The sequence below is a fragment of the Mchenga conophoros genome, linkage group LG8 (genome assembly GCF_057382185.1).
Source record: "Mchenga conophoros isolate Kocher_MC1m ecotype Shallow Benthic linkage group LG8, M_conophoros_male_GT1.1, whole genome shotgun sequence".
In the NCBI taxonomy this organism is placed as follows: domain Eukaryota; kingdom Metazoa; phylum Chordata; class Actinopteri; order Cichliformes; family Cichlidae; genus Mchenga; species Mchenga conophoros.
Genome location: NC_140533.1, coordinates 17797403 through 17811922, shown reverse-complemented (window position 1 = coordinate 17811922; position 14520 = coordinate 17797403). Strand labels below are relative to the sequence as shown.

Genomic DNA, 14520 nt, shown 5'->3' with positions numbered 1-14520 from the left:
TGGATGATTGAGGGCTGCAGGGGTTGGGGAAAGCAGTGCCGTGGAAACAACCCCTCTTTCCCAGGAAGGGAGCACAGAACAAGAGTTAGAGACAAAGAAAGGGATGGAAAATGAGTGTCTCAGAGGCAGAATGAAATTCAGAGTCTGTGTGTTGAAAGCTCAGGGGGCTGTGGGGCAAACTACTTAAAGCAGAAGCATTTGAAGCCCCTAATAAAGCAAGTAGCATGTACTTGACAAGCACCCAAAGGGAAAGAGAGAGGGAGAGAAGCAGCTGTTGGAGGAGGAGAGTGAGACAAAGAAGGAGCAGGGGGCTGTCCTTACTTGCTCTTCACTGAGAGGACTGTATGTGGGAGGAGGCAGAGAGAGAGCTGGAGAAAAGAAGGGGCACAAGAAAGAAAAAGAGCAAGCAGGGAGCAAGCAGTATGTGTGGTGTGTGAAGGAGAATACATCTGAAATCCTGTGAGTGGTTTGCATAGTTGCAGGCAGCCTCTTCACCAGCCTCTCCTGCGCTGCACAACCTGGGCTAAGGGACCATGCAGCAACCCTGGACTCTTCCCTGGCTCTGTGCTCTCCTGCTGGGGCTGATGGGGTTCCTGGTGTCGGGCTCAGACTTCCAGCATCACAAATACGAGGACATGGTACGAGCTCTGTTTGCAGTGCAGAGCGAATGCCCCTACATCACGCGCATTTACAGCATCGGGCACAGTGTGGAGGGTCGCCACCTCTATGTCCTGGAGTTCAGCGATAACCCGGGCAACCACGAAGCATGTAAGTAACACCTGATCCGTTGTTTGACAGCCCAGTGACATGCTGTACAATGATTTCATGTTGCATTTTATCCCAAAGTGGATAATTGGCAGAAAACGTGATGGATGGAAGTAATTTAACAGCTTAATAATTTAATCCCAACTCCTCAAAAAAAGCTGATAAACATCTGCAAATGATATTAATCTATGATAGATTTCGAATGCACAACCTGTGCTACTGGCTCCTCATCTGTCTTGTACTTTTTGCCACACACAATGAGAAGAGCTGGCAGGAGACTGAGTCTGCAAGAGGCTTCGGTTTTGTCTCAAGCTTTCGATTTTGCCTTTATGAAGCCGAACCACTGTGTGACTTAACAGTGAGGAGGAAAAGGTGAAATTATCCCGAAGTGGGTGCTTTGAACATCACTGGCTGTAAACTGAGGAAAACTCAAAAGTGAAAACAAAAAAAAAAGGAAAAGAAAGAAGAAAGTGAAAGAATCGAGTCAACATCTGTGATTCATTTTGATTTTTCTTTGCCATCCGACCACTGACAAAATGTAGCAGATGACAAACAGAATCACTTTGAGTCATCAAGGATTTAACCCTGAATACACTCCCACAAAAACCACTGAATCAGCTCTTCAGGTATTTAGTTTGCAGCTAGTGTATGATTATATCCAATGTTTGCATTGGAAATTGGCCAAAATGTCATATCAAGGAAATGCTGTGGAAGATTTTTCCATTCTTGCATTTAAAAAAAAAGCTTGACAACTGAAGGGAATGTTTTTTTGGCTCCAGCCAAGCCTGCTTTTTTTCTGCGTGTTTGCATACTCGGAAGCTTCCTTCAGTAGAATTGAAGGATGTAGGCCTGTTCTGTCGCAAGGTGACCGAGGGTGAAAAACAGGAACTGAACACTTCATGAAGGGGGAGTGACCTGAGGTGTAGTCTGGGTCAAGCCTCCTGCACTCTGTACGAAGTTCATGCGTTTCACATACTGCTGAATGAGTGTGTGTGGGTTTTCTTTCTTTCTTTTTAAACTACATGCTGGAGCCAGCGCTGTTTTGTGAACTCATGGCCAGTTGGAACTGCGCTAAAGAAAAAGAGGGGAGTTGCAATGCCCAGCATGCCATTTGGATGCCTGAAACAATTAGTGAAGGGCGCTGATAGATTTGAAAGTATCAATGACGAAAAAAAACACAAGCGCTTATTCTTTGATGTGATGGTTTTAGTGTCAAATTTAGCGCAAATTTGTATCTAGTGTTAAGTCATAAGTCTGACCTCTGGCAACCGTGCTTGGGGTTTTTTTGCTTCCCTCAGTAGTGATTAATAAAGGGATCCTCAGGGGGAAGAAACCCTGCACAGAGAGCAAGGCTGAGACATTGGTGGCAAATACACATAACTCATCCAGATAATTCAATCAGCACAATTTCCAGAGCTTATGTCTGTAAGAACATCCTTATCAAGAAATTTCTGCGACTGTGGCGTCCTGCATGTGTTTCCTCAGGCCATCTGTTTTAAATGTGGTACTTGACAGCTCTGTGTGGCTTTTTTCGTAACTTCATGCCCCCTCTGCTTCTCCACTCCCTCCCCAGTGGAGCCCGAGTTCAAGTACGTGGGCAACATGCATGGCAACGAGGTGCTTGGGCGTGAGCTTCTCATCAAGTTCTCCCAGTTCTTGTGCGAGGAGTACCGAAACAGAAACCAGCGAATCGTGAGGCTGATCCACGACACGCGCATCCACATCCTGCCTTCCATGAACCCCGATGGCTACGAGGTGGCTGCCAGACAGGTAATTTGAGCTTTAGGCTTAGACGTGCCAAAACAAAACTCCCTCTGGGACGTCTCTGGCTGTGTTTTTTCAAAGAAACCGTCCCCCGTGCAAAGAAGAAGAAAAAAAAATCTATATTTTCTTTTCCCTTGGTTTTGTTCTTGGCAGTGGAAATATTAGAAATGTTGAGGTCCCTGAGTGAAACTAAACACCTGCGAGCCACACAGCTCAATCCATCTGATCTTTTAGGATTTTTAAACAAATACGTGTGTGTGTGTGTGTGTGTGTGTGTGTGTGTGTGTGTGTGTGTGTGTGTGTGTGTGTGTTTGTGTAAGACGAGCGACTACGAGTCAAACAGTAGTTGATGATTTTTCTCCACCGTTTGCTTGCGTCTGTAATAATCCCATCTATCAGCTTCCCAAGAAAGCCCCTAACTTTGTGTCAGGGGTAATTATGGGCCGTGAAACAACTGATACACACGCAGACTGCTGCAACACAAATACACACACAGTCTATTGCTGGCTAATGATATGTCCTGAAGCGACCAGCTTCACATGACAGTCCCTCTCTTTGCCACTCAGACGACACATACATACTGCACTGTAATTAGTTGCGTCAGCAGATGTTTGGGTGCAGCAGCATCTGTTCAAAAACGGCAAGGCAGTTTCATTTTAAAGCATCCTTGGCGACTCAATGTTGTGATCAAGCTTTTAGGGAAAAAAACAACAACAAGAAGAAATCTTATCAGAAAATGTAAGCTATAGACACCAACACACAGGTCAGTCAGCTCTTTTGCAAAGTCTTAGAAAGTCTCACACTGAAATACAGAAGAAAGTCAAACCAATCAAAAAAGAGCTTCTTAAATTGCCCCCTTGCTTTACTTGATATATAAAAACATATAGTGACATTTAAGATTAAAGGTCCAAGCTAAAGATGCAAACAAATAAGAAAATTTCAAGGCACTCATAAAATAAAACAAGTCTACAGTTAGTGATGCCCCTGTGACGCTGCATTTAAGCAAAACAGACCTTTTAACTAAACTGAAATGTTAGCATCCTAACATGCTTGCAATGACAGTGCTAACTAATTCGATGTTTAGTTGGAGTATTGTTTACCATGCTCACTGAGGGGGAAAAGCTGTTCCCTTTAAGCCAGCTTTCTTCTGATTGCCTGTCCCTTGCATCCAGAAGGCATAACAGCAGGTAGGAGGGGCTTCTGTGCCCACAGCAGGTGTATGACATCATTAAGATCCAGCAGTAGAAAAAAAAACTGCCTAAGAGTGAGAACTTGAGCTTTTTGCTTAAAGTGCTTTGACTTTGGGTACTTTTAATCGATTGTGACAGTCTATCTGTCCGGCTGTTAGCACACTCAGTACCATGGATTTGTTGCACGGTCTTAAAACTCCGTTTTGGGAAAAATACTTGACTGTTGTTGCTCTATAGATAGCCTCTGAGGACTGGGGAATAATAAATTCAGCTTTGTTTTACTGCTTCCGAGAAATTGGAGCTCATAACTTGACCTCCGGAAACCTTAACGTCACAAGCCAAAATATGATCATTTAATCATTCTGGTGGGAAAGAGCAAGATTACTCACCAGTTTTAAAAAAAATGTTTTTTTTGTGATCTGTGCATCAACAGGGTCCGGAGTTCAACGGTTACCTAGTGGGTCGAGGGAACGCCAGAGAAATCGATCTAAACCGCGACTTTCCGGACCTGAACGCGCTCATGTACTACTACGAGAAAACCAAAGGACGAAACCACCACCTGCCCCTCCCGGACAACTGGGAGCATCAGGTCAGTTCTGCTGAATACAACTGAAACCGTTTGAGGGTGTACGTGTGTGTTAAAGTGTCCATGTGTGTACGCAAGTATGTGTGGCTCGGAGCATATGTGGGTGAGAGAGAAGGAGGGAGCGAGGAGGAGGATGGATGAGGGCATTTATCATGCTCGTGTGAGCGTGTGAGCGAAGCTGAATAATGAGCAGCTGTAACATAGTTGGGTTATCTTGGCTTTAACTTTGTTGACATAAACAAATTCATGAGATCTGCACTGGATGAGATTCCAGTGCCAGCTGTGTCTCAGCTAAATAATAAAAAAGTCCATATATTTAAATGTGAGTAGACTCAGGAGACTCCTTGGTCGGTCCTCTGTATCATTTTGTGACTTTTTTCTGCGTGCCTGTATAGCCTAGACCTGTTTGCTTATCTTGCACATAGCAGGCTATGGCTCTTAGCATAGACACTGTGGTTGCCCTCATTCGTATTTGGAGTCTTTGAAATATGAAACAGGTGGGGTAACTGGCAACCTAGCTCCGCAAACTGGAACAAACTGGAACAAAAGCGTTGGTAAGTCATATTAGTTTGCATATTTCTTTAGATGCTGGAGCTGAGAAAACACCCCAAGAAGAAGAAGCAACCCCCCGCCAACAGCCTTCTTCTTCTCTGGGTCATAACATGTGATTAACTATATGCACTGTTTATGAGGACTTTGAGCCTCAGCTAAACATTTTTTGGTTTTCATCACCATCATGAGAAGTTACAGTGAGCCACTCTGCAGCGTCAGAGTGTAACTGTTACCCTGAGGCACTGGCTGACTCCTCACTTTGCTGCTACTTTACCCAAAACTGTCTGCACATTGCTATGTCTGCACTATAAAAGTACAGATGCTCTCTACATAGAATAGACACTATATAAACCTGCCACACTTACACGGTGACTGAGACTAAGGAAGAAAAATGTGCCTCAGAGTTTCGGCGTAAGCAGCAGAGTTCAGATTGGCTGTGGGAGAGACCTGGCTTTATTCTGGGTGATTGAATGGCCTTTGTAGCGCAATGTGTACTTATTTCAGATCACTGAAGTGTAAAATGAACAGTGGAGAGTAACATGAGAGTGCGTGCTGTCAAACAGTCCACTAGCCTGCCAAAAAGTACATTTTAACTATTAAGGTCAGATCCTTGGGGGTGTCTCAACTGCAGCCTCCAGTAGGACTGTTGTTCATAGTTTCCTTGAAAAATAAAATTCCTCCCTCTTAAGGACAGTCAGTTTTTATTATAACTGCTAGATAGCTTCATGTTTTGAGAACTGAAATATGAACCTAAAGTTGATTATATCTTGAACCGTCCAAATTAAAATACCTTTAGCTAGATTTAGTGATAGACTCTAAAGAAAAGATGGATATAATCCTCGTAGAAGTGTCTTAAACATACATTTAAACCCTTCTTCTTATGGGGCGTCCCAAAAAGAATTCAACTTCACCGACTTACGTGCACGTGCGGAGGAGGGGCGGGGGTATTTCAGCTGTCACAGGGCAAGAGGTGGGTAGAAGCCTACGAGAAAATGACCCTCATTTGGTTTATGACCTCAGTGTTTTCCTTACGCATTTATGGTCTCACTTGCTTATGTCAAGTCTTATTAAATATAACATGTTCACTTTGTAAATTATTTATTAGGGGGGAAAAATGAAACAGGGTATGCTTTATGACAGGGTGTCAAACATAAGGCCCAGGGGCTAGAAATGCCCAGACAAAGACAAGGGTGTAAATTTGAGACTTCTAACTGTATTTTTGTAGTTTTAAATTGCAGCTTTTCCTATTAATAAAGCCCTTCACATGGACATTGATGCTAGCTACACTAATACAGTCACAATCAACTATAGACATTTCTGTTGGTCTACAATAAAAAAAAACTAAACATTTTCTCTGAATTAGTCGTGATAGTCTGTTCTGTATTTACAGGACAGTCTGAGCAATGAGCTACCGAAACCTTTTCTGTAATTTACACGTTTAATTCTTATAATTTAAAACCAGAGTCGTGCTGATGAATTTCTTTAATTTAATACAGTTGCATGTTTGTTACCATGTCAGAAAAACTGAGGTGAATTCTTCTTTGTCCTATATTAAGATATCTCATGGATTAAAGGTGTAGTTTACTTCTTTATACTGGCAGAAATGGAAGTTTCACTGGTCCAGTTAAACTCAAAGTGAGCTGTATATGGTCTGTGAAATGAAAAATTTGAATGAGTTTGATATCTCGGCTTTAATCCAGTTGCCAAGTGGATTGCAAGCATGCAATGTGCTTGATTTCAGTTTATGAGGAGTAAATATTATCCTTTAGGAAACAAAGAAAGTCATATCAGTGCTTTAAAATGAATGCGTGATTGATTTCTCTTCCCTCAAAATAACTCTTTTCAGTGTTTTAAGCAGTTTTGACAGGGCATGTCATTACAGAGAGGTGGTTTCAGTATAGTTTTCTTTTTCTTTCCCTGTCGCCACACCACTTTTGTTCCCAAGCAAAGGTGGAAAATTTTATTTTTTAACCTCTAACTGCAAAACCAGAGAGCCAGGGAGTCTGTACATATGACTGTCTCCTGATGCAGAAACACAAAAGGGTAACTGTGCTTGTCTTACAACTGCTTTATTTATGCTGGTCAGGAATACATTCTCACATAAAGCCTCAAGCCCTGCAGGCTCGAGAATGCAGCTTTTACTAATTTAGCTAAGTGATGAAACTTTCTTCACTGGAACAAGTGCAAGACTAAACTGAGATGTGCTAAAATAAGACTGAGAACTGGGCGGCAGCACATTTTCCAAGTTTCACTTTCATTTCTCTTAGAAATACCTTATTTACAGAGTCCCAGAAGAGCCCGACATAAAACAAGGCTCCTTTTGCAAAAGTATCCACTGACATTTGACTGGCCTCCAGAGGACATCCCTCACCCAGTGTCAGTGATCCTATAAGTGATCCAGAATGTTTGATTTGCTTCTCTTTGCATTTAATATGGGGTAGTATCCTCTGTTGTTAGTAGAGCTCTGCGATATGGCCGTGTCTGTTCCTTCGTGTGTAACCCTACACCGCGGTGACAGCCCTTATTTCAAAGGATGCACAAGTATATATAAAGATCTACCGATAATAAATTCCTGCCGGCGTTCAAAACGGGAGCCAGACCTCTTGGTTACAGCTGCTCTGTTCAAGGTCACTGGGCTCTGATCAGCTTGATTATTCTTGAACAGAGTCAGACTGTGTTTATTGTCCTACATACCATATTCAAGGAGAGGTATTACGCCTCGTCTCCAAACGTGATAAATGGCTCTGAGAGTGTGAGGAGAGTTAACGCTGACAGAGAAAATAAATGGCAGCCCCAAGTGGAATTTCAAGGTCTGCAGCAATGCAATGGAGATGCCATCTGGCTGAGGCTGATCCCGTTCATGCAGAATTTGATGAATTAATTAGCAAAAAGATCAAAAACCTTTAAATCAGTTTGCATATTATGAATTATATGTACACGTAACTGTTGTGTTTCCACTCCTTTGTTGCTAAGTCCAGCTTCAGTTTGTGAATTTTGTATATTCTCATTAAATTTATCATTAACTGAAATGGTTGGTATTCTTTAACCATGAAGCTAACCATGCCTGATGCATTTAGGAGGAGCTAGGTGAATCATTAAATGTGCTTGAGCAAAGTAGAAGATTCTTTAAACTCTAACCATTTTTGCAAAATGATTAAGTAAAAAAGAAAGGCAGAGAGAAAATATGTCCATAAGGCAAAGCCAGAGGAAACCGGGGTTTGTCCAGATAAGCAGCCAACCAGAGAAGCCAGCAGCTTTGGATGAAAAGAAAACCAGATGTCAACCCGCTGATGTTGTTTGGGAAATATCTCAGGTGACGTAAAGGACTGTATGGGATTCTGCATTATAACTTATTTGATGATTTAGAGACATTTTGACAGGTTCTCAAGTGGGATTAGATTGTTTCATTTGGGGAATTGGAATAAAGATGCATGCACGTGGTCCTGCAAGTACAGTAAATCTTAAATGTCCTGCTTCTCATCCTCCCCAGGTTCAACCAGAGACTTTGGCTGTGATTAAATGGATGCAAAACTACAACTTCATCCTGTCAGCGAATCTTCACGGAGGAGCCGTGGTGGCCAATTACCCCTTCGACAAGTCGAGAGATGGCCGCATTCGAGGGCGGACCACCTATTCGGCCACGCCTGATGACAAGATCTTCAGAAAGGTGCGTGACAGATTAAAATTTCCAGATGTGACACACATCTCATACCGTCACTGCCTGTTGTGTGGGTATGAAAACACGTGGATGAATGGGCCCGTGTCCTTTTGTGTGTGATGACAGTTGGCGAGGACCTACTCATACGCTCATGGCTGGATGCACAAGGGCTGGAACTGTGGCGACTACTTTGATGAGGGGATCACCAATGGGGCCAGCTGGTACTCGTTGTCCAAAGGTGAGCAAAACGTCTTCTCCTGAGCAGAAGGGAAGACAACAGAAATGCGTAGTAAAAGCACAAGAGACTCACTTGGAGCAGTCTCTAAATTATTACTGAGGCTGGCTTTCGTAATTGAATTAATCGTAATTGAAACTAAATTATTTACACGTTGTTTACATCTATTTTTGGCCAGTGAGTCTGCATCTGGATTTATATTATGCTGCTTTGGCACCACAAAAGTTAGTGCTGTAGCTCAACACCAACAACACTAACTGTTGTCCTGACCTCTTAGGTTTCCAGAGAAGTACTGGTTGCCAACATTCCAGTATGTACAAACTCATAATATAAACAGCTACTTAGAAAATAAACTATTACACCCCCCAGACATTTTGGAATTTGAAAGCCAAAGAAGATAATAGCTAAATTATCAGTTTCAATGAAAAATGAGCTGAAAAAATGCCCCGCCACACGAGCACACAGTCCTCCATCCTATGTACAAAACACATTGTTCCTTGCCTACATGCAAAATTTCCATGTGCTGTGGAACAAACGCTGTAATTCTCCTGCTAAAGAAAGACAAGACCATCTGAGTGATGGCTTCCTGCTGTCATTACCTTCAGCATGAATGAAATGCACTGACTGGCTCGCAAGGCATGCTTCTCCAGTGTCATCATGCACTGGGTCTGCGCTTGCCTTAAACCCCCTTACCTCTTGCACACTGCCAGCTAGCAGTAGAGCGGTGGACAGGGGGTGTAAAAGGCACCCATTCAATACGATCCGCACCATCAGCAGGCAGTGTGCAGCACTCTGAAAAAGTCTTGAGTCACCTCTAATTTCTTTATATTTTGCTTCCAGGAAGCCAGACCTTGAGCAGTAGTTCTCCAAGCTTTCTGAAGGTCTTTCAAAGTTCGTCTTTAGACTTTTTATTTTTAGTGGAGTCTGTGGACCTGAACATTTTCAGTTGACTCCGTTTTTTTTTTAATTTGATTTTTCTAGCAATTATTTATTTCATGGTCCAGGCTTTAAAGGGTTAAAGTCTACAAGGCAACCTTAGTGGTGACAATTCCTTTTTTTCTTTAAGTAAAGGATCCTTTAAATTTTAACTAAGGTGAAGAGGACCTCGCCTTTTAGTGAGGTTGAAACGAATCATACGGCTCAGCTGGCCTCCCCACCGCTCTTTTTTTTGTGTAAAATCCCATAAACTCTCTATAAATGGAACTGAAGCTTGAAGAGAGTTTTGAATTTTGTGAAATTTCTTGTTATAGCTGAAAATATGCATTAATTAAACCTCCTCCTCCATGCTGGCAGAGACCCTCTCAGGAGTCACACAGCCTTAGGCGCTCGCACGAAACTTAAACTCCTCACCCTCTCATGGTTCGCTTAAAGGCTGGAAAACTTGTGTGCTGCTTTTTAATGAAAGCTTCCAGTAATGCACTGTTACAGTAATGAATTCTTGGAAGTTAAAAAATACCAAGTTTATCCAACTCTCTGGGCATATATTCAGTTTCAGCTCGGTTAATCTGCAACTGCAACAATAACAATCCCCATTTCTTTGATGCGTAAGTCCTGATCCAGGCTGCTCTGGTTTCTCCTCAGCACTGTGAGTCTGATGAGCTTTTCACTTGAGTCATGCGAGCTTTTGAACTGACTGAAAACGCCCAGAGTCTCACTTAGAAGCAGCATGCTATGTTTATTTTACCAGGTCTTTATGCTCCAAGTGTTATGTCAGGGTCTGTGGGGTTACATATGAACCTTCCCTCCCTTCTGGCTCCTTGTACATTTGTTTTTGATGAAAAGTGGAGCCATATTGTAAAGCCAAAAACAAAAGGGTTTTTTTTTAAAGCAACTTATACTCCTACAATTTTGAACAGCTTCCTCAAGAGGCAAAGCGTGGTGGAAAAAACACTTTGAATCTATAAATATAACTAATGTGTCCTGTTGCAAAGACCTAGAAATCTAAAGTGAAGAGCCACATTAATACATTTATTGTCCTCCTAAAATATTTATCTGTGTTTCAGGCATGCAGGACTTCAACTACTTGTACACCAACTGCTTCGAGATCACTCTGGAGCTGAGCTGCGATAAGTTTCCTCCGGCATCAGCACTGCCGAGAGAATGGCTGGGCAACCGGGAAGCGCTGGTTTCATACCTAGAACAGGTTTGTACATGACGAAATTTGGCAAATCAGAGTTATACTGAAAGAGTATTTAATTTATTGGAGCTCAATGCACCACACATACACACTATTACACATAAAAACCCAACTGCCAGGAGTCGTGAGTCTGCTGCCCTGGTGTCTTGTGAATATTGGCAGTCGCCTCTGGGATAAAGTGACCAAAAAATTAGATGCGTGAAATTCTGTGTAATATGAGTAATCTGACTTTTAACCTTCTTCGAGGACGGAACAAGGCCGTGGTCTGAGGACAACAACATGTCCTTTATTCCACTGAGATTCAAAAAGCGATGCTTTGCCACTAATAATGTTTCTGTAAGGGTGGGCCCCCAGTTGCATACATTTTTTGCAAAGCACTAATTAAACAAACTAAACTGGGCCTGCAGATGCTGTTCTGGTCTTTCTTTAGCTGCTGAACACTGCTGAGCCTAAGGAGTGTTAATTAAGTCTGAGGTGTAGAAATGTAGCTTAGGATTCCTTCATATTCACTCGTATTTATTAGCACATACAGTATTTTCTTTAAAAAAACATATTATTTAAAGTATATTCAAGTATAATCTTTCTCTTGTAAACATTAAGCAATAATTTTGAGCAAAATGCAACTGAAATGTATAAATAATTAATCATTTGGGAAAATATGTTTGGTATAAACTGAATGTATACTGAGAAAGTAAATTTAATTTGAACAGATTCCATTAAATCTAAAGTTTTGTAACAAATTGTACATGCAATCAAATCACTTTAAGTCAGTATTTCAGACTTTAGGTTTCAGGGTTTTGAGCGTATGTGCTAATAAACATGAGCAAGTGCTGAAAGCTTTGAAGAAACTTTCTGGATGAAGTCAAATGTCTTCAAAAAACTTAAAGAGGTCCAGTCACCTTCCTTTTTTAAGTTCTTAAGACTACAGACAGCTTTACACATCAAACAGATGATAGGAATCCAATTTCCAAACCTTAGATTTTATTAAATATACTTCAATATTTGAAGTATGTACACGTTTTGTCTTTTCTCAGGTGCATCATGGGATAAAAGGCATGGTGTATGATGAAAACAACAACCCCATCAGCAAAGCAGAGATCTCAGTAGCTGGCATCAATCATGACGTGACCGCAGGTAACAGGGACTTTTGGTGTATATGTGGTTGTTATTTTTTTTTCTTGATAGGTGTGGAAGCTGGATTTATAGTGACTGATTGTCTAGTGTCCCAGCCAGTGAAATAGAAGACCAGTGTTTGATAACATCCGGTGTCAGTCTGTCATTTCAAAATAAGACAAGGACACATACTGCATGACTAATGGCAGGCACTAACAATAACTTCTGCATGAATCGAATGCCTCGAGCAGCCAGAAGTCGACTTTGAGTCTCAGTTCCATAAAAATATGATCCTTTGGAAATAAACCAGAATGAAACAAGACGCAATCTCGACAAGACTTTTAGCGATGAACTAAATTTTAGTATGATATCCAGATTTTAAAAGTGCATTCAATCCTCACACGCAAAAGGACAGTCGAGTGCATCTAATGGTGCGGTGTGGAAGTCAAGCACAGATATAACGGAGCAAGTCATCCTCTACTGGTCAGTGGTGGAAATGCAACGTGAGAGAAATTAAAGTCACCTATCAAGACACTCACCAGCCAGTTCAACAGGTGCATCTCGCTAGTACAGGGATAAGCCCCTTTTTTGCCTTTAGAACTACTTTAATTCTTCATGCCACATATTTAACAAAGTACTGCAAACATTCCTCAGAGGATCCATATTGGCATGATGGCATCGCGTAGTTCATACTCAGTTTCCAATTTGGCACCTACAACTTTCTTTATTTAGTGTGAATTATTTTTTTATGTTAAAAAACTACCGTCATTGTCGACATATTGGTGGCACTCCAGGAATATGTTTAATTAAGATACAGCGACTGTACAAGTCTCATAATTTTCCTTACATGTGCTCCTTCAGGAGTTGATGGCGACTACTTCAGACTTCTGTTGCCAGGCACTTACACTGTAACAGCCTCTGCACCCGGTTACCTCCCTTTCACCAGCACTGTCACAGTGGGACCAGCTGAGGCCATACAGGTTGGTTTCTGCTCGTATGGTTGGTCTGACCAAACTTGAGGTTATTGTGTGGTGTCTGTGTTTTTATGTCTACTAAATAAACTAACTCACACCTTTTATTCCATCTGGTCCCTGACAGCTTCATTTTTACTTGAAACCAGCACCAAAACAAAACCTGAAGGTGAAGCCGCACCACGGCAGGAGGAACCTCTCATCTCCTAAAGCTCCCTTGAAGCTTGGCCCAAGATGAGGCACGGACAATCATTTAGAGGGCACACAGTCATAAACAAATACACAGAAGAGCTCGTACAAAAAACATACACATGCATACGCATATGAATTATGTAAATGATACACAACCTTAACATACCTTTGTAGTCCTAGCGTCTATTTCCTTTTTGGGTTTTGTTTTTCTGTATCAAGAAACTGTTGAAAGGCTGGTGTATTTATCCAACAGTTTTAATTTGTATGAACACAGCTAGCCTGTATTTGTAAAGGATATTTTTTTGGTTTTGATTACAATAATTTGATGGTAAGTGAAAATGAAATTAAAGAAATGTTTTTACCATCTGTATTTAAGACTTCTTTATTATTGCTGGATTATTGCTCTGAAAAACAGGGAAATTAAAAAAAAAAAACGTGTACTCAGGTACACATTTAAAGCATATAATAGATATTAATACACTGATTTGCTGAAATGGACATTCATTTTTAAATATTTCGCATTTAATGATTTCAAAATATTTCACAGAATTGCCTTTTTCACATTATAAAATACTTAATTGGCCTTTAGACTTGATCTTAAAGGTTAATATTATTTACCTTTTTTGGTAATAACAATTCTTTTTAAAAAAAATCAATGTCAAGTGAGTCAAAATGTGAACTCAAAAGTAAGAAAAATGACAATAGAACACACAGTAAGATGAGGGTAGATTATGACACAGACAAATGAAAACACAGGGCTTAAATACACAGAAGGAGAGACAGACAGAATGGGAGACAGGAGGGAAACACAGCTGGGGCAAATCAAGGCTGACAAGTCAAAGGAAGCAAAACCAGACACGTTAACATGAGATACGGACTTTCAAAGTAAAACAGGAAACACAGACTGAACTTACAGACGGACTCACAAGCAGACACTGCAACAGAGGGAACAGAGACTGGGAGCATGGCAGACACAGAACAGAGGGAGTATGGAAACCCAAACTTAAGAACTACAAAATCATAAACCAAGAAGGACCGGGGAAAATACAAAACAGAAACCAAAACAGAAAAACAGAAACCAAAACCTTCACAGTAATAAACCAAGACGAGAACACAAATAAAGGTACAAAACTGAAAACACTGGGTCAACGACCCAGGTACCCTAACAATCAAAGGGAATTGTTGCTGCAGTTGCAGTCATCTGACTTTACATCTTGCAGCAAAATAAATAAATAAAAAATACATAAATCTGTATTAATCATTTATTTTTGTATGCAAGTGCCTATAAGGAGCTTTATAAGGAATTTCAGTAAAATATTTATTTTAGAAGTTAGGATTTTAATAATAATTAGCAACA

General features: G+C 41.0%; 1 protein-coding gene across 1 annotated transcript; it reads left to right on the top strand.

The window, feature by feature from the left end:
* Positions 1 to 353: 353 nt before the first annotated feature.
* On the top strand, positions 354 to 13527 carry cpn1 (carboxypeptidase N, polypeptide 1). The gene is made up of 9 exons (XM_085284635.1): positions 354 to 768; positions 2339 to 2535; positions 4153 to 4308; positions 8348 to 8524; positions 8642 to 8753; positions 10754 to 10893; positions 11922 to 12021; positions 12862 to 12980; positions 13099 to 13527. Exons 1-9 carry the CDS (start codon positions 534 to 536, stop codon positions 13207 to 13209), a joined length of 1347 nt encoding a protein of 448 aa, XP_085140761.1. The 5' UTR covers positions 354 to 533; the 3' UTR covers positions 13210 to 13527.
* The last annotated feature ends 993 nt before the right edge of the window (positions 13528 to 14520 follow it).